The 18,513-nt window shown below is 56.5% G+C and overlaps 1 protein-coding gene across 1 annotated transcript; it reads right to left on the reverse strand.

Moving 5' to 3' along the window:
* Positions 1–7,844: 7,844 nt before the first annotated feature.
* On the reverse strand, positions 7,845–18,285 carry tipin (timeless interacting protein). The gene is made up of 8 exons (XM_064987460.1): positions 18,214–18,285; positions 16,225–16,366; positions 15,588–15,681; positions 12,414–12,489; positions 12,126–12,248; positions 10,893–10,956; positions 9,488–9,754; positions 7,845–8,144 (listed from the first exon to the last, which is right to left on the reverse strand). Exons 2-8 carry the CDS (start codon positions 16,343–16,345, stop codon positions 7,936–7,938), a joined length of 954 nt encoding a protein of 317 aa, XP_064843532.1. The 5' UTR covers positions 16,346–16,366; positions 18,214–18,285; the 3' UTR covers positions 7,845–7,935.
* Positions 18,286–18,513: the final 228 nt, after the last annotated feature.

Consider the following 18,513-nt stretch of genomic DNA (forward strand, 5'->3'; position numbering starts at 1 on the left):
GTGTGAGGAGGACCTGGTGGAGGGGCCGTCTGCTGACTGGCTGGGGAGGGGTGTGAGGAGGACCTGGTGGAGGGGCCGTCTGCTGACTGGCTGGGGGAGGGGTGTGAGGAGGACCTGGTGGAGGGGCCGTCTGCTGACTGGCTGGGGGAGGGGTGTGAGGAGGACCTGGTGGAGGGGCCGTCTGCTGACTGGCTGGGGAGGGGTGTGAGGAGGACCTGGTGGAGGGGCCGTCTGCTGACTGGCTGGGGGAGGGGTGTGAGGAGGACCTGGTGGAGGGGCCGTCTGCTGACTGGCTGGGGGAGGGGTGTGAGGAGGACCTGGTGGAGGGGCCGTCTGCCGACTGGCTGGGGGAGGGTGTGAGGAGGACCTGGTGGAGGGGCTGACTGCTGACTGGCTGGGAAGGGGTGGAGGAGGACCTGGTGGAGGGGCCGTCTGCTGACTGGCTGGGGGAGGGTGTGAGGAGGACCTGGTGGAGGGGCCGTCTGCTGACTGGCTGGGGGAGGGGTGTGAGGAGGACCTGGTGGAGGGGCCGTCTGCTGACTGGCTGGGGAGGGGTGTGAGGAGGACCTGGTGGAGGGGCCGTCTGCTGACTGGCTGGGGGAGGGGTGTGAGGAGGACCTGGTGGAGGGGCCGTCTGCTGACTGGCTGGGGGAGGGGTGTGAGGAGGACCTGGTGGAGGGGCCGTCTGCTGACTGGCTGGGGAGGGGGGAGGAGGACCTGGTGGAGGAGGACCTGGTGGAGGGGCCGTCTGCTGACTGGCTGGGGGAGGGGTGTGAGGAGGACCTGGTGGAGGGGCCGTCTGCTGACTGGCTGGGGAGGGGTGTGAGGAGGACCTGGTGGAGGGGTCTGCTGACTGGCTGGGGGAGGGTGTGGAGGGGCCGTCTGCTGACTGGCTGGGGAGGGGTGTGAGGAGGACCTGGTGGAGGGGGTCTGCTGACTGGCTGGGGAGGGGTGTGAGGAGGACCTGGTGGAGGGGCCGTCTGCTGACTGGCTGGGGAGGGGGTGTGAGGAGGACCTGGTGGAGGGGCCGTCTGCTGACTGGCTGGGGGAGGGGTGTGAGGAGGACCTGGTGGAGGGGCTGACTGGCTGGGGAGGGGTGTGAGGAGGACCTGGTGGAGGGGCCGTCTGCTGACTGGCTGGGGAAGGGGTGTGAGGAGGACCTGGTGGAGGCCGTCTGCTGACTGGCTGGGGGAGGGGTGTGAGGAGGACCTGGTGGAGGGGCTGACTGGCTGGGGGAGGGGTGTGAGGAGGACCTGGTGGAGGGGCCGTCTGCTGACTGGCTGGGGGAGGGGGTGGAGGGGACCTGGTGGAGGCCGTCTGCTGACTGGCTGGGGAGGGGTGTGAGGAGGACCTGGTGGAGGGGGTCTGCTGACTGGCTGGGGGAGGGGTGTGAGGAGGACCTGGTGGAGGGGCTGCTGACTGGCTGGGGGAGGGTGTGAGGAGGACCTGGTGGAGGGGGTCTGCTGACTGGCTGGGGGAGGGGTGTGAGGAGGACCTGGTGGAGGGGCCGTCTGCTGACTGGCTGGGGGAGGGGTGTGAGGAGGACCTGGTGGAGGGGGTCTGCTGACTGGCTGGGGGAGGGGTGTGAGGAGGACCTGGTGGAGGGGCCGTCTGCTGGGGGACTGGCTGGTGGAGGGGCTGACTGCTGACTGGCTGGGGGAGGGGTGTGAGGAGGACCTGGTGGAGGGGCCGTCTGCTGACTGGCTGGGGGAGGGGTGTGAGGAGGACCTGGTGGAGGGGCTGACTGGCTGGGGGAGGGTGTGAGGAGGACCTGGTGGAGGGGCTGACTGGCTGGGGGGAGGGGTGTGAGGAGGACCTGGTGGAGGGGCCGACTGCTGACTGGCTGGGGAGGGGTGAGGAGGACCTGGTGGAGGGGCCGTCTGCTGACTGGCTGGGGGAGGGGTGGAGGAGGACCTGGTGGAGGGCTGACTGGCTGGGGGAGGGGTGTGAGGAGGACCTGGTGGAGGGCCGTCTGCTGACTGGCTGGGGGAGGGGTGTGAGGAGGACCTGGTGGAGGGGCCGTCTGCTGACTGGCTGGGGGAGGGGTGTGAGGAGGACCTGGTGGAGGGGCTGACTGGCTGGGGGAGGGGTGTGAGGAGGACCTGGTGGAGGGGCCGTCTGCTGACTGGCTGGGGGAGGGGTGTGAGGAGGACCTGGTGGAGGGGCTGACTGGCTGGGGACTGGACCTGGTGGAGGGGCTGACTGGCTGGGGGAGGGGTGAGGAGGACCTGGTGGAGGGGCCGTCTGCTGACTGGCTGGGGGAGGGGGTGTGAGGAGGACCTGGTGGAGGGGCTGACTGGCTGGGGGAGGGTGTGAGGAGGACCTGGTGGAGGGGCCGTGAGGAGGACCTGCTGACTGGCTGGGGGAGGGGTGTGAGGAGGACCTGGTGGAGGGGCCGTCTGCTGGGACTGGCTGGGGGAGGGGTGGGAGGAGGACCTGGTGGAGGGGCCGTCTGCTGACTGGCTGGGGGAGGGGTGTGAGGAGGACCTGGTGGAGGGGCCGTCTGCTGACTGGCTGGGGGAGGGGTGTGAGGAGGACCTGGTGGAGGGCCGTCTGCTGACTGGCTGGGGGAGGGGTGTGAGGAGGACCTGGTGGGGGAGGGGCCTGGTGGAGGGGCCGTCTGCTGACTGGCTGGGGGAGGGGTGTGAGGAGGACCTGGTGGAGGGGCCGTCTGCTGACTGGCTGGGGGAGGGGTGTGAGGAGGACCTGGTGGAGGGGCCGTCTGCTGACTGGCTGGGGGAGGGGTGTGAGGAGGACCTGGTGGAGGGGCCGTCTGCTGACTGGCTGGGGGAGGGTGTGAGGAGGACCTGGTGGAGGGGCCGTCTGCTGACTGGCTGGGGGAGGGTGTGAGGAGGACCTGGTGGAGGGGCCGTCTGCTGACTGGCTGGGGGAGGGGTGTGAGGAGGACCTGGTGGAGGGGCCGACTGGCTGGGGGAGGGGTGTGAGGAGGACCTGGTGGAGGGGCTGACTGCTGACTGGCTGGGGAAGGGGTGTGAGGAGGACCTGGTGGAGGGCCGTCTGCTGACTGGCTGGGGAAGGGGGTGTGAGGAGGACCTGGTGGAGGGGCCGTCTGCTGACTGGCTGGGGAGGGGTGTGAGGAGGACCTGGTGGAGGGCCGTCTGCTGACTGGCTGGGGAGGGGTGTGAGGAGGACCTGGTGGAGGGGAGGACTGGCTGGTGAGGAGGACCTGGTGGAGGGGCCGTCTGCTGACTGGCTGGGGAGGGGTGTGAGGAGGACCTGGTGGAGGGGCCGTCTGCTGACTGGCTGGGGGAGGGTGTGAGGAGGACCTGGTGGAGGGGCTGACTGGCTGGGGGAGGGGTGTGAGGAGGACCTGGTGGAGGGGCTGACTGGCTGGGGGAGGGGTGTGAGGAGGACCTGGTGGAGGGGCCGACTGGCTGGGGAGGGGTGTGAGGAGGACCTGGTGGAGGGGCCGACTGGCTGGGGAGGGTGTGAGGAGGACCTGGTGGAGGGGCTGACTGCTGACTGGCTGGGGGAGGGGTGTGAGGAGGACCTGGTGGAGGGGCCGTCTGCTGACTGGCTGGGGAAGGGGTGTGAGGAGGACCTGGTGGAGGGGCCGTCTGCTGACTGGCTGGGGGAGGGGTGTGAGGAGGACCTGGTGGAGGGGCCGTCTGCTGACTGGCTGGGGGAGGGGTGTGAGGAGGACCTGGTGGAGGGGCTGACTGGCTGGGGGAGGGGTGTGAGGAGGACCTGGTGGAGGGGCCGTCTGCTGACTGGCTGGGGAAGGGGTGTGAGGAGGACCTGGTGGAGGGGCCGTCTGCTGACTGGCTGGGGGAGGGGTGTGAGGAGGACCTGGTGGAGGGGCCGTCTGCTGACTGGCTGGGGGAGGGGTGTGAGGAGGACCTGGTGGAGGGGCCGTCTGCTGACTGGCTGGGGAAGGGGTGTGAGGAGGACCTGGTGGAGGGGCTGACTGGCTGGGGGAGGGGTGTGAGGAGGACCTGGTGGAGGGGCCGTCTGCTGACTGGCTGGGGAAGGGGTGTGAGGAGGACCTGGTGGAGGGGCCGTCTGCTGCTGGCTGGGGAAGGGGTGTGAGGAGGACCTGGTGGAGGGGCTGACTGCTGACTGGATGGGGAAGGGGTGTGAGGAGGACCTGGTGGAGGGGCCGTCTGCTGACTGGCTGGGGAAGGGGTGTGAGGAGGACCTGGTGGAGGGGCAGTCTGCTGACTGGCTGGGGAAGGGTGTGAGGAGGACCTGGTGGAGGGTCCGTCTACTGACTGGCTGGGGAAGGGGTGTGAGGAGGACCTGGTGGAGGGGCCGTCTGCTGACTGGCTGGGGGAGGGGTGTGAGGAGGACCTGGTGGAGGGGCTGACTGCTGACTGGCTGGGGGAGGGGTGTGAGGAGGACCTGGTGGAGGGGCCGTCTGCTGACTGGCTGGGGAAGGGGTGTGAGGAGGACCTGGTGGAGGGGCCGTCTGCTGACTGGCTGGGGGGGGTGTGAGGAGGACCTGGTGGAGGGGCCGTCTGCTGACTGGCTGGGGGAGGGGTGTGAGGAGGACCTGGTGGAGGGGCTGACTGGCTGGGGAGGGGTGTGAGGAGGACCTGGTGGAGGGGCCGTCTGCTGACTGGCTGGGGAAGGGGTGTGAGGAGGACCTGGTGGAGGGGCCGTCTGCTGACTGGCTGGGGGAGGGGTGTGAGGAGGACCTGGTGGAGGGGCCGTCTGCTGACTGGCTGGGGGAGGGGTGTGAGGAGGACCTGGTGGAGGGGCCGTCTGCTGACTGGCTGGGGAAGGGGTGTGAGGAGGACCTGGTGGAGGGGCTGACTGGCTGGGGGAGGGGTGTGAGGAGGACCTGGTGGAGGGGCCGTCTGCTGACTGGCTGGGGAAGGGGTGTGAGGAGGACCTGGTGGAGGGGCCGTCTGCTGCTGGCTGGGGAAGGGGTGTGAGGAGGACCTGGTGGAGGGGCTGACTGCTGACTGGATGGGGAAGGGGTGTGAGGAGGACCTGGTGGAGGGGCCGTCTGCTGACTGGCTGGGGAAGGGGGTGAGGAGGACCTGGTGGAGGGGCAGTCTGCTGACTGGCTGGGGAAGGGGTGTGAGGAGGACCTGGTGGAGGGTCCGTCTACTGACTGGCTGGGGAAGGGGTGTGAGGAGGACCTGGTGGAGGGGCCGTCTGCTGACTGGCTGGGGGAGGGGTGTGAGGAGGACCTGGTGGAGGGGCCGTCTGCTGACTGGCTGGGGAAGGGGTGTGAGGAGGACCTGGTGGAGGGGCCGTCTGCTGCTGGCTGGGGAAGGGGTGTGAGGAGGACCTGGTGGAGGGGCAGTCTGCTGACTGGCTGGGGAAGGGGTGTGAGGAGGACCTGGTGGAGGGTCCGTCTACTGACTGGCTGGGGAAGGGGTGTGAGGAGGACCTGGTGGAGGGTCCGTGTGCTGACTGGGTGGCCATCTCCTGGGACTGGGAGGCAGAGGGTCCGTGTGCTGACTGGGAGGGAGAGGGTCCGTCTGCTGACTGGGTGGCCATCTCCTGGGCCTGGGAGGGAGAGGGTCCGTGTGCTGACTGGGTGGCCATCTCCTGGGCCTGGGAGGGAGAGGGTCCGTGTGCTGACTGGGTGGCCATCTCCTGGGACTGGGAGGGAGAGGGTCCGTGTGCTGACTGGGTGGCCATCTCCTGGGACTGGGAGGTAGAGGGTCCGTGTGCTGATTGGGTGGTGGCCATCTCCTGGGCCTGGGAGGGAGAGGGTCCGTGTGCTGATTGGGTGGCCATCTCCTGGGACTGGGAGGGAGAGGGTCCGTCTGCTGACTGGGTGGCCATCTCCTGGGACTGGGAGGGAGAGGGTCCGTGTGCTGATTGGGTGGCCATCTCCTGGGACTGGGAGGTAGAGGGTCCGTGTGCTGATTGGGTGGCCATCTCCTGGGACTGGGAGGGAGAGGGTCCGTGTGCTGACTGGGTGGCCATCTCCTGGGACTGGGAGGGAGAGGGTCCGTGTGCTGACTGGGTGGCCATCTCCTGGGACTGGGAGGCAGAGGGTCCGTCTGCTGACTGGGTGGCCATCTCCTGGGACTGGGAGGTAGAGGGTCAGTCTGCTGACTAGGTGGCCATCTCCTGGGACTGGGAGGTAGAGGGTCCGTCTGCTGACTGGGTGGAGGCCATCTCCTGGGACTGGGAGGCAGAGGGTCCGTCTGCTGACTGGGTGGCCATTTCCTGGGACTGGGAGGTAGAGGGTCCGTCTGCTGATTGGGTGGCCATTTCCTGGGACTGGGAGGTAGAGGGTCCGTCTGCTGACTGGGTGGCCATTTCCTGGGACTGGGAGGTAGAGGGTCCGTCTGCTGATTGGTTGGCCATCTCCTGGGACTGGGAGGGAGAGGGTCAGTCTGCTGACTGGGAGGGAGAGGGTCCGTCTGCTGACTGGGTGGCCATCTCCTGGGACTGGGAGGTAGAGGGTCCGTCTGCTGATTGGTTGGCCATCTCCTGGGACTGGGAGGGAGAGGGTCCGTCTGCTGATTGGTTGGCCATCTCCTGGGACTGGGAGGGAGAGGGTCCGTCTGCTGATTGGTTGGCCATCTCCTGGGACTGGGAGGTAGAGGGTCCGTCTGCTGACTGGGTGGTGGCCATCTCCTGGGACTGGGAGGTAGAGGGTCCATCTGCTGACTGGGTGGCCATCTCCTGGGACTGGGAGGTAGAGGGTCCGTGTGCTGACTGGGTGGCCATCTCCTGGGACTGGGAGGTAGAGGGTCCATCTGCTGACTGGGTGGCCATCTCCTGGGACTGGGAAGGAGAGGGTCCGTCTGCTGATTGGTTGGCCATCTCCTGGGACTGGGAGGGAGAGGGTCAGTCTGCTGACTGGGTGGGGAAGGGGTGTGAGGAGGACCTGGTGGAGGGGCCGTCTGCTGACTGGGTGGCCATCTCCTGGGACTGGGAGGGAGAGGGTCCGTCTGCTGATTGGTTGGCCATCTCCTGGGACTGGGAGGTAGAGGGTCCGTCTGCTGACTGGGTGGTGGCCATCTCCTGGGACTGGGAGGTAGAGGGTCCATCTGCTGACTGGGTGGCCATCTCCTGGGACTGGGAGGGAGAGGGTCCGTGTGCTGACTGGGTGGCCATCTCCTGGGACTGGGAGGTAGAGGGTCCATCTGCTGACTGGGTGGCCATCTCCTGGGACTGGGAAGGAGAGGGTCCGTCTGCTGATTGGTTGGCCATCTCCTGGGACTGGGAGGGAGAGGGTCAGTCTGCTGACTGGGTGGGGAAGGGGTGTGAGGAGGACCTGGTGGAGGGGCCGTCTGCTGACTGGGTGGCCATCTCCTGGGACTGGGAGGGAGAGGGTCCGTCTGCTGATTGGTTGGCCATCTCCTGGGACTGGGAGGTAGAGGATCAGTCTGCTGACTGGGAGGGAGAGGGTCCGTGTGCTGACTGGGTGGTGGCCATCTCCTGGGACTGGGAGGTAGAGGGTCCGTGTGCTGACTGGGAGGGAGAGGGTCCGTGTGCTGACTGGGTGGCCATCTCCTGGGACTGGGAGGGAGAGGGTCCGTCTGCTGACTTGGTGGCCATCTCCTGGGACTGGGAGGTAGAGGGTCCGTGTGCTGACTGGGAGGGAGAGGGTCCGTGTGCTGACTGGGTGGCCATCTCCTGGGACTGGGAGGGAGAGGGTCCGTCTGCTGACTTGGTGGCCATCTCCTGGGACTGGAAGGGAGAGGGTCCGTGTGCTGACTGGGTGGTGGCCATCTCCTGGGACTGGGAGGCAGAGGGTCCGTGTGCTGACTGGGTGGCCATCTCCTGGGACTGGGAGGTAGAGGGTCCGTCTGCTGACTTGGTGGCCATCTCCTGGGACTGGGAGGGAGAGGGTCCGTCTGCTGACTGGGTGGTGGCCATCTCCTGGGACTGGGAGGGAGAGGGTCCGTCTGCTGATTGGTTGGCCATCTCCTGGGACTGGGAGGGAGAGGGTCCGTCTGCTGACTGGGCGGCCATCTCCTGGGACTGGGAGGTAGAGGGTCAGTCTGCTGACTGGGAGGTAGAGGGTCCGTCTGCTGACTGGGTGGCCATCTCCTGGGACTGGGAGGTAGAGGGTCCGTCTGCTGACTGGGTGGCCATCTCCTGGGACTGGGAGGTAGAGGGTCCGTGTGCTGATTGGGTGGCCATCTCCTGGGACTGGGAGGCAGAGTGTCCGTGTGCTGATTGGTTGGCCATCTCCTTGGAGCCATCTGAGAGGGAGGGAGACACTTTATTGCCCTCCATCAAGGGTAAAATTAAAATGTATGTATTGGATTGTCAACAATGCAGCACATGAAGTTAGTCAGTGTGATTGACAGGATCAGCGCATCACTGATCTACAAATCATCTCGCATCCCAAATAGATTAGTGATTGTGCCTTGATCAGGCCGATCCTCACCAACAAGCTCAATGTCAGGTAGTTTAGATGTTTTGCACTGTACAAAATGTCTGCCTGAGTGTGATGTGTCTGACCTGTGTGTTGCTGCATGTGGACCAGTCTCCTCTCTGAGTGTGTTGTGTCTGACCTGTGTGTTGCTGCATGAGGGCCAGTCTCCTCTCTGAGTGTGATGTGTCTGACCTGTGTGTTGCTGCATGAGGACCAGTCTCCTCTCTGAGTGTGATGTGTCTGACCTGTGTGTTGCTGCATGAGGGCCAGTCTCCTCTCTGAGTGTGATGTTGTGTCTGACCTGTGTGTTGCTGCATGTGGGCCAGTCTCCTCTCTGAGTGTGATGTGTCTGACCTGTGTGTTGCTGCATGAGGGCCAGTCTCCTCTCTGAGTGTGTTGTGTCTGACCTGTGTGTTGCTGCATGAGGGCCAGTCTCCTCTCTGAGTGTGATGTGTCTGACCTGTGTGTTGCTGCATGAGGGCCAGTCGCCTCTCTGAGTGTGATGTGTCTGACCTGTGTGTTGCTGCATGAGGGCCAGTCTCCTCTCTGAGTGTGATGTTGTGTCTGACCTGTGTGTTGCTGCATGAGGGCCAGTCTCCTCTCTGAGTGTGTTGTGTCTGACCTGTGTGTTGCTGCATGAGGGCCAGTCTCCTCTCTGAGTGTGTTGTGTCTGACCTGTGTGTTGCTGCATGAGGGCCAGTCGCCTCTCTGAGTGTGATGTGTCTGACCTGTGTGTTGCTGCATGAGGGCCAGTCTCCTCTCTGAGTGTGATGTTGTGTCTGACCTGTGTGTTGCTGCATGAGGGCCAGTCTCCTCTCTGAGTGTGATGTGTCTGACCTGTGTGTTGCTGCATGAGGGCCAGTCTCCTCTCTGAGTGTGATGTTGTGTCTGACCTGTGTGTTGCTGCATGAGGGCCAGTCTCCTCTCTGAGTGTGATGTTGTGTCTGACCTGTGTGTTGCTGCATGAGGGCCAGTCTCCTCTCTGAGTGTGATGTCGTGTCTGACCTGTGTGTTGCTGCATGAGGGCCAGTCTCCTCTCTGAGTGTGATGTGTCTGACCTGTGTGTTGCTGCATGAGGGCCAGTCTCCTCTCTGAGTGTGATGTTGTGTCTGACCTGTGTGTTGCTGCATGCGGGCCAGTCTCCTCTCTGAGTGTGATGTGTCTGACCTGTGTGTTGCTGCATGAGGACCAGTCTCCTCTCCAAGGCAAGCCGTTTGTTGAGTTCTATACGTCTCTGCTGCTCTTCTGTCAGGGAGGGGGCTGGGGTGGAGTGGACCGGGCCAGCCTGGGAGGACGAGAACAGGGAGGGAGCAGCGGCAGGGGTAGAGGGGACCCGTCCTGGGGGGTCTTCAGGGAAACCTCCGTCTCCAAACGGGTCTGGGTCGTCATGGTTGACGACACGTCCGTCTCTCGACGCCGCGGTGTCGTCCTCACCTGGATCAATGGATGTGCCAGATAAAATACTGAATGCCGAATCTCATTTTGTAAAATCAGTTCATGACTGCTATAAACCAATACAAATCTACTACTACATCAAATCTACCCCTAGACACTACTATTGATCTGGGACTGTGTCATATCTACCTCTAGACACTACTATTGATCTGGGACTGTGTTATATCTACCCCTAGACACTACTATTGATCTGGGACTGTGTCATATCTACCTCTGGACACTACTATTGATCTGGGACTGTGTCCTAACTACCTCTAGACACTACTATTGATCTGGGACTGTGTCCTAACTACCTCTAGACACCACTATTGATCTGGGACTGTGTCCTATCTACCTCTAGACACTACTATTGATCTGGGACTGTGTCATATCTACCTCTAGACACTACTATTGATCTGGGACTGTGTTATATCTACCCCTAGACACTACTATTGATCTGGGACTGTGTCCTATCTACCTCTAGACACTACTATTGATCTGGGACTGTGTCCTATCTACCTCTAGACACCACTATTGATCTGGGACTGTGTCCTATCTACCTCTAGACACCACTATTGATCTGGGACTGTGTTATATCTACCCCTAGACACTACTATTGATCTGGGACTGTGTCCTATCTACCTCTAGACACTACTATTGATCTGGGACTGTGTCCTATCTACCTCTAGACACTACTATTGATCTGGGACTGTGTCCTATCTACCTCTAGACACTACTATTGATCTGGGACTGTGTCATATCTACCTCTAGACACTACTATTGATCTGGGACTGTGTTATATCTACCCCTAGACACTACTATTGATCTGGGACTGTGTTATATCTACCTCTAGACACTACTACTACTATTGATCTGGGACTGTGTCATATCTACCTCTAGACACTACTATTGATCTGGGACTGTGTCCTATCTACCTCTAGACACTACTATTGATCTGGGACTGTGTGTGTTAAGCGTCTCAGAGTAGGAGTACCTACCTCCCTGTAGGTATAATCTTATTCACAGGTTGTGTACAAGGCAAAACTGATCCTAAAAATCAGCACTCCCACTCTGAGTCACTTGACACGTACTGAATCCTTTCTGACACTAAATGTAGTTGGTGGCGTTGTCCTCTCACCGTCGTCTCCTACGAAGTCTTCATGTATCAGCGGCATGTCCAACCGTATTCTCTTCAGACACGTCTGGAAAACAAAACATTCAGACCTCACTGCTTCCACTGACACCACCACACCTCCAGATGTTGGTTAGAACAACAAGGGCCTGTCAGTCTGACCTGGGTGTTGGTTATAACAACAAGGGCCTGTCAGTCTGACCTGGGTGTTGGTTATAACAACAAGGGCCTGTCAGTCTGACCTGCATGTTGGTTATAACAACAAGGGCCTGTCAGTCTGACCTGCATGTTGGTTATAACAACAAGGGCCTGGTTATAACAACAAGGGCCTGTCAGTCTGACCTGCATGTTGGTTATAACAACAAGGGCCTGGTTATAACAACAAGGGCCTGTCAGTCTGACCTGGGTGTTGGTTATAACAACAAGGGCCTGTCAGTCTGACCTGCATGTTGGTTATAACAACAAGGGCCTGGTTATAACAACAAGGGCCTGTCAGTCTGACCTGCATGTTGGTTATAACAACAAGGGCCTGGTTATAACAACAAGGGCCTGTCAGTCTGACCTGGGTGTTGGTTATAACAACAAGGGCCTGGTTATAACAACAAGGGCCTGTCAGTCTGACCTGGGTGTTGGTTATAACAACAAGGGCCTGTCAGTCTGACCTGCATGTTGGTTATAACAACAAGGGCCTGTCGGTCTGACCTGCATGTTGGTTATAACAACAAGGGCCTGTCAGTCTGACCTGCATGTTGGTTATAACAACAAGGGCCTGTCAGTCTGACCTGCATGTTGGTTAGAACAACAAGGGCCTGTCAGTTTGACCTGGCTGTTGATTATAACAACAAGGGCCTGTCAGTTTGACCTGGATGTTGGTTAGAACAACAAGGGCCTGTCAGTTTGACCTGGCTGTTGATTATAACAACAAGGGCCTGTCAGTTTGACCTGGATGTTGGTTAGAACAACAAGGGCCTGTCAGTCTGACCTGCATGTTGGTTATAACAACAAGGGCATGTCAGTCTGACCTGGGTGTTGGTTATAACAAGGGCATGTCAGTTTGACCTGGATGTTGATTAGAACAACAAGGGCCTGTCAGTCTGACCTGCATGTTGGTTATAACAACAAGGGCATGTCAGTTTGACCTGGATGTTGGTTAGAACAACAAGGGCCTGTCAGTCTGACCTGGATGTTGTTTAGAACAACAAGGGCCTGGTTATAACAACAAGGGCCTGCCAGTCTGACCTGGACTTCTTTCTTGCTGCCCAGCGTCTCCAGTTTGTCTATGAAGTCTTCAAACTGCAGTTTGGGGTACAGCCTGTGAGCCCAGTTCTCCATCCTCTGCATCAGCCCCCGCAAGTCCTCAGCCTGGTGGAAAACACACACACATCAACACCCTTTGGCTGCTGTGGGAGTCAACTGGGTAACCTTTAGTCAAACATCGACGCCTTTCACTTTGAGTGACAAAAACAGACAAAACAGACCCATCTGCCCAACAGAGACACAACACTTGAATCTGCTGTTAGCCTTTACCTCGTGTCCTTTGCCTTTGAAATGAACGTTGTCAAACAGGGAGCGAAGAGCCGGAAGTCCTCTTTCTGATGTCAGCCTGGAGGAAAACATGTGAACAAAAACACCGGCTATTGAACTTCCACACATCAAACAGCTCTGCAATGTTGCTGCAAAGACAAAGAGAATCAACAATGATTTGATCATCAAAACCTTTGTGTGTGTGTTTTTTTTTTAAGTCCTTTGGTTGTAACAGAACAGGGACAATATGCCAAAACCAGACATCGATTTTCATGGTCGGGCATAAATGAGCGTTTGGATTAGGAAAGTTCTCTCTCTCTCTCTCTCATGACCTGTACAAGCTATAATGTTGAATAATATTATATTTGAACTTACTTTACCGGTTGTGTGTGGCTGGTCCTTTTTTGGCGTGTGGCTGGTCCTTTTTTTATATTTTTTTTATATTTGAAATTATTTATTGATATGAAACTGATAGTGTCAGAAGGTCGAGTACGGCATTAGTCATGTAAACACCTTACTCCGCTTATCTTAAATCGGCATGAGGTCATAATTGAAGTAAACCGACGCCAATTAAAACACCTGCTTTTCTGAGCCATCTTTCAAATGATTAGGACGTGTAAACACCTGAAACCCGCGTCCCAGTGGTGTGTTTGATCTGCACCTGTGCTGACACCAGCCGAGAGCCTCCCTCTTGTTCCAGTGGTGTGTTTGATCTGCACCTGTGCTGACACCAGCCGAGAGCCTCCCATTTGTTCCAGTGGTGTGTTTAATCTGCCCCTGTGCTGACACCAGCCGAGAGCCTCCCTCTTGTTCCAGTGGTGTGTTTAATCTGCCCCTGGGCTGACACCAGCCGAGAGCCTCCCTCTTGTTCCAGTGGTGTGTTTAATCTGCACCTGTGCTGACACCAGCCGAGAGCCTCCCTCTTGTTCCAGTGGTGTGTTTAATCTGCCCGTGCTGACACCAGCCGAGAGCCTCCCATTTGTTCCAGTGGTGTGTTTAATCTGCCCCTGTGCTGACACCAGCCGAGAGCCTCCCTCTTGTTCCAGTGGTGTGTTTAATCTGCCCCTGTGCTGACACCAGCCGAGAGCCTCCCTTTTGTTCCAGTGGTGTGTTTGATCTGCACCTGTGCTGACACCTGCCGAGAGCCTCCCACTTTAGTGAAGTGAGTTAGGAACAACTGAATATACGGGTTTTTTAGAAATAGTTCTCACGTACAAACTTTATAATGTCCCAACTCAGAATCAAATATGCTTCTCAAAAAAAATAACATGTTTGCTGTGGTATAATGTTAATTTAGACTGGTGCTGTTCTGCATTTATCAGAGAGACGTCAGGGAGCCTTTGTCAGACGTCTCCCTGGAAACGGGGTTATTAGGAGAAATCCTTATTTTTTACAAAGCATGTAAACATTTTTAAATTGACCCATTATAATTTGACGATCCATAATAAATCACATTATCGTGTGCATGTAACCGTACTCAGTATATCCACAAGAAAGTAGAATTACACAACCGTTCAAATCGCTGGTTGTGCCGTTCATATTTCACCTGATGCATGCAGGAGACACAGGCACACTGGCCCAGCCTGTTGACATGGTTCTGCTACATGCGCACTGGCCCAGCCCGTTGACATGGTTCTGCTACATGCACACTGGCCCAGCCCGTTGACATGGTTCTGCTACATGCACACTGGCCCAGCCCGTTGACATGGTTCTGCTACATGCACACTGGCCCAGCCCGTTGACATGGTTCTGCTACATGCACACTGGCCCAGCCCGTTGACATGGTTCTGCTACATGCACACTGGCCCAGCCCGTTGACATGGTTCTGCTACATGCACACTGGCCCAGCCTGTTGACATGGTTCTGCTACATGCACACTGGCCCAGCCTGTTGACATGGTTCTGCTACATGCACACTGGCCCAGCCTGTTGACATGGTTCTGCTACATGCACACTGGCCCAGCCTGTTCACATGGCTCTGCTACATGCACACTGGCCCAGCCTGTTCACATGGCTCTGCTACATGCACACTGGCCCAGCCTGTTCACATGGTTCTGCTACATGCACACTGGTCCAGCCTGTTGACATGGTTCTGCTACAGGCACACTGGCCCAGCCTGTTGACATGGTTCTGCTACATGCACACTGGCCCAGCCCGTTGACATGGCTCTGCTACATGCACACTGGCCCAGCCCGTTGACATGGTTCTGCTACATGCACACTGGCCCAGCCCGTTGACATGGTTCTGCTACATGCACACTGGCCCAGCCCGTTGACATGGTTCTGCTACATGCACACTGGCCCAGCCCGTTGACATGGTTCTGCTACATGCACACTGGCCCAGCCTGTTGACATGGTTCTGCTACATGCACACTGGCCCAGCCTGTTGACATGGTTCTGCTACATGCACACTGGTCCAGCCTGTTGACATGGTTCTGCTACATGCACACTGGCCCAGCCTGTTGACATGGTTCTGCTACATGCACACTGGTCCAGCCTGTTGACATGGTTCTGCTACATGCACACTGGCCCAGCCTGTTGACATGGTTCTGCTACATGCACACTGGCCCAGCCTGTTGACATGGCTCTGCTACATGCACACTGGTCCAGCCTGTTGACATGGTTCTGCTACATGCACACTGGCCCAGCCTGTTGACATGGTTCTGCATACATGCACATGGTTCTGGTCCAGCCTGTTGACATGGTTCTGCTACATGCACACTGGCCCAGCCTGTTGACATGGTTCTGCTGACATGCTACATGCACACTGGCCCAGCCTGTTGACATGGTTCTGCTACATGCACACTGGCCCAGCCTGTTGACATGGTTCTGCTACATGCACACGGGCCCAGCCTGTTGACATGGTTCTGCTACATGCACACTGGCCCAGCCTGTTGACATGGTTCTGCTACATGCACACTGGCCCAGCCTGTTCACATGGCTCTGCTACATGCTTCACGTGATAGAAATCTGAACACACTACCAGCGCTTTGATCAGTTGATGTAATTATTAACTTTCCTGTGAAATATATTGTCCCACATTTCTACCATCAAATCGACCAGCCACACAGACAACCGGTAAAGTACGTGACAATATAATTGTATTCAACATTCTGGCCTGTAGAGGTTCCTGATCCAAACGCTCATTTATGCCCGTCTCCAGGCTAATACACACGTACCTCTGAGAGTCCAGTTTGGGCTGTGGTCTCTTGACGCCTCTCCTCTTGGCAGCAGGGACTTCGGCCAGCTTGGAGATCTCTCCTCCCTCCTCCCCTGACAACATCAACAGCCATCAATATCTACCCATTATATTGTCTGTGATGTCAGTAACATCTGTGATTATAATAATAATAACAATAATAATAATAATGATGCCTATATCTATATCTACCCATTATATTGTCTGTGATGTCAGTAAGCAGGAAGTCTCCCAGCTGTGTTTATAATAATAATGATGTCTTATCTATATCTACCCATTATATTGTCTGTGATGTCAGTAAGTCTGATGTCAATAAGCAGGAAAGCTGTGTATATAATAACAATAATAATAATAATAATAATAATAATGTCTTATCTATATCTACCCATTATTGTCTGGAAGTCAGGAAGTCTCCCAGCTGTGTTTATAATAATAATGATGATGATGATGTCTTATCAGTCTACCTGTAGACACACAGGTTTGTGTTGGGTATTGTGTGTCTAGTCTGGTCCCAGATCATCATAAGCATGACAGAAACCATGGCAGTCGGCAAAATAGCACAACCAGATCTGAAACCAGGCTAGGTACTGGTGAGCTACAGTTGTCATTGTCCTCACCTGTAAAAGGATCTCCCCCCTCTCCTGGTGAGAAGGGAGGGGGGAGAGGAGGAAAGGTCTCGTCATCTGTGTTGTCATAGTCAGGAATGTCAAACAAGCCATTCTCCATCGGATCAACCATGGTTCCTTTATCACCGGGCTCCTGCAAGGAAGAAGAGTGGGATTACATTTGACGTTTTATAGTCATTTTCACGAGTACAGTGAAATGCCTTTCTTGACAAACTCTTTTTGCAACAATGCAGTAATAAATATACAGCACTATAAAATATATAAAAACACAAGATATAAGACGGGAAAGAAGGTAAGCTATATATATATACAGCTACCATAACTTCACCTCGCTCTCCTGTCTCCCCTCTACAGTCGTCGGCCATTGTGGCTCCCCTCTACAGTCGTCGGCCATTGTGGCTCCCATCTACAGTCGTCGGCCATTGTGGCTCCCCTCTACAGTCGTCGGCCATTGTGGCTCCCCTCTACAGTCGTCGGCCATTGTGCCTCCCCTCTACAGTCGTCGGCCATTGTGCCTCCCCTCTACAGTCGTCGGCCATTGTGGCTCCCCTCTACAGTCGTCGGCCATTGTGGCTCCCCTCTACAGTCGTCGGCCATTGTGGCTCCCCTCTACAGTCGTCGGCCATTGTGCCTCCCCTCTACAGTCGTCGGCCATTGTGCCTCCCCTCTACAGTCGTCGGCCATTGTGCCTCCCCTCTACAGTCGTCGGCCATTGTGCCTCCCCTCTACAGTCGTCGGCCATTGTGCCTCCCCTCTACAGTCGTCGGCCATTGTGCCTCCCCCTACAGTCGTAGGCCATTGTGCCTCCCCTACAATCCCAACGTTGTGTTTTAATGTTTACAAAATTGAATAATCGTCACTTGCGATACGGCGTTGGGCTTCTGTCTACAGGTGTGTACTAGCTGTAGTTAGCTACCGTTGTCCCCGTCGCTTCCTTCTTCTGTGGGATTTATCGGCATCCAACGTTATGGTGTATTACCGACACCTACTGTACTGGAGAGCCTCTGCCTACCAGAGTCATAGCTTTAAAATGGACAAATAGAAGAACAAACAGGGATTCCTGCAGCAGTTTTGAACAGCTCTACAGCTATGGGTGCCTCTATCCGATTAACCTCCACACAGGTGTTGGAGAATGGTATATGGCTAATTAGCCCAGGTTGTTGCCTCGTCTTCCGTAAACAAGCGCTGTAACATGGAGATATGGCCGTGTGGGGAACACTAACAGGGCACGTATCAACTACATTGTGACACATATTTATCGTTGATATGAAAGATAAGGTCCTTATATTCTTCCAAAACATCGACGCGTGTTAAATGTTCAGACTTGAGCGTTGGGATCGTAAAACTCCCTCCTTGTAGAAAACGCCTTCGTCCAATGACTTATGTACAAGCATTTCGCTACACTCGCATTTCGCTACACTCGCATTAACATCTGCTAACCATGTGTATGTGACAAATAAAATTTGATTTTGATTTATGTGTAATGTATTGGAACAGGACTAAGATACATGTTGTAACACTGGCTTCTGCACCGGACTTACAGCCAGTGTCATTCTTGAGTTTTACTAGCGAATGTTCGCTAATAACTTACCGACTGGTTGGCTCACATTATATGACCTAACTTAGCCAAGGTAGCTAACTAGGTGCAATATTAGCTACACACATCAAAGCGTGAGGAATCAACGTTGACAACGCATATAAACAGACAGTCGTAACCCGAATAAAAACCCAGACTTCTAGATAGATTGGCTAGCAGCTAACTTAATTTATCCAGCTTTCATGAGTAACCTACTGTAGATATAGTGTAGTAGTTCGTTACCACGCTATGCTAACCTGCTAGCTAGTTCTTGTTGTTTGTTGCGGGGAAACTGATAAGATTCAACAAATTAACCGAAATCCCATCAATGTGATGCGGGAAATATATCATAAAACAGTGTCGTCGTTAGTATGTGGAGAATAACTGTAGCCGGGGCGCTTTACCTGGCAAATAAACAGTTGCTATTCCAGCGGCTCCTGTGTTATTTTCGTTCGTCCACTTCTTGTCTTCTGCCGGGTTTTTTACAATGAACCAATCAACTGTTTGCTTCCTTGTACCAAGAGCCAATCATGTGTCGTCAAAACTATCCGTTCGTGTTGGGAATAGAAACGTTTTTTTTTTTGGTTACACTGCCCTCTTCTGTAAATGTCTGGAATGTTATGTAAGTGACTGTTTTGTTGATTTCCACCTTATTAGACATAGCTACCAAAGTAACTGCTTTTAACAAACTGTTGGCCTATTCT

Source organism: Oncorhynchus masou, chromosome 2 (genome assembly GCF_036934945.1).
Source record: "Oncorhynchus masou masou isolate Uvic2021 chromosome 2, UVic_Omas_1.1, whole genome shotgun sequence".
Classification (NCBI taxonomy): domain Eukaryota; kingdom Metazoa; phylum Chordata; class Actinopteri; order Salmoniformes; family Salmonidae; genus Oncorhynchus; species Oncorhynchus masou.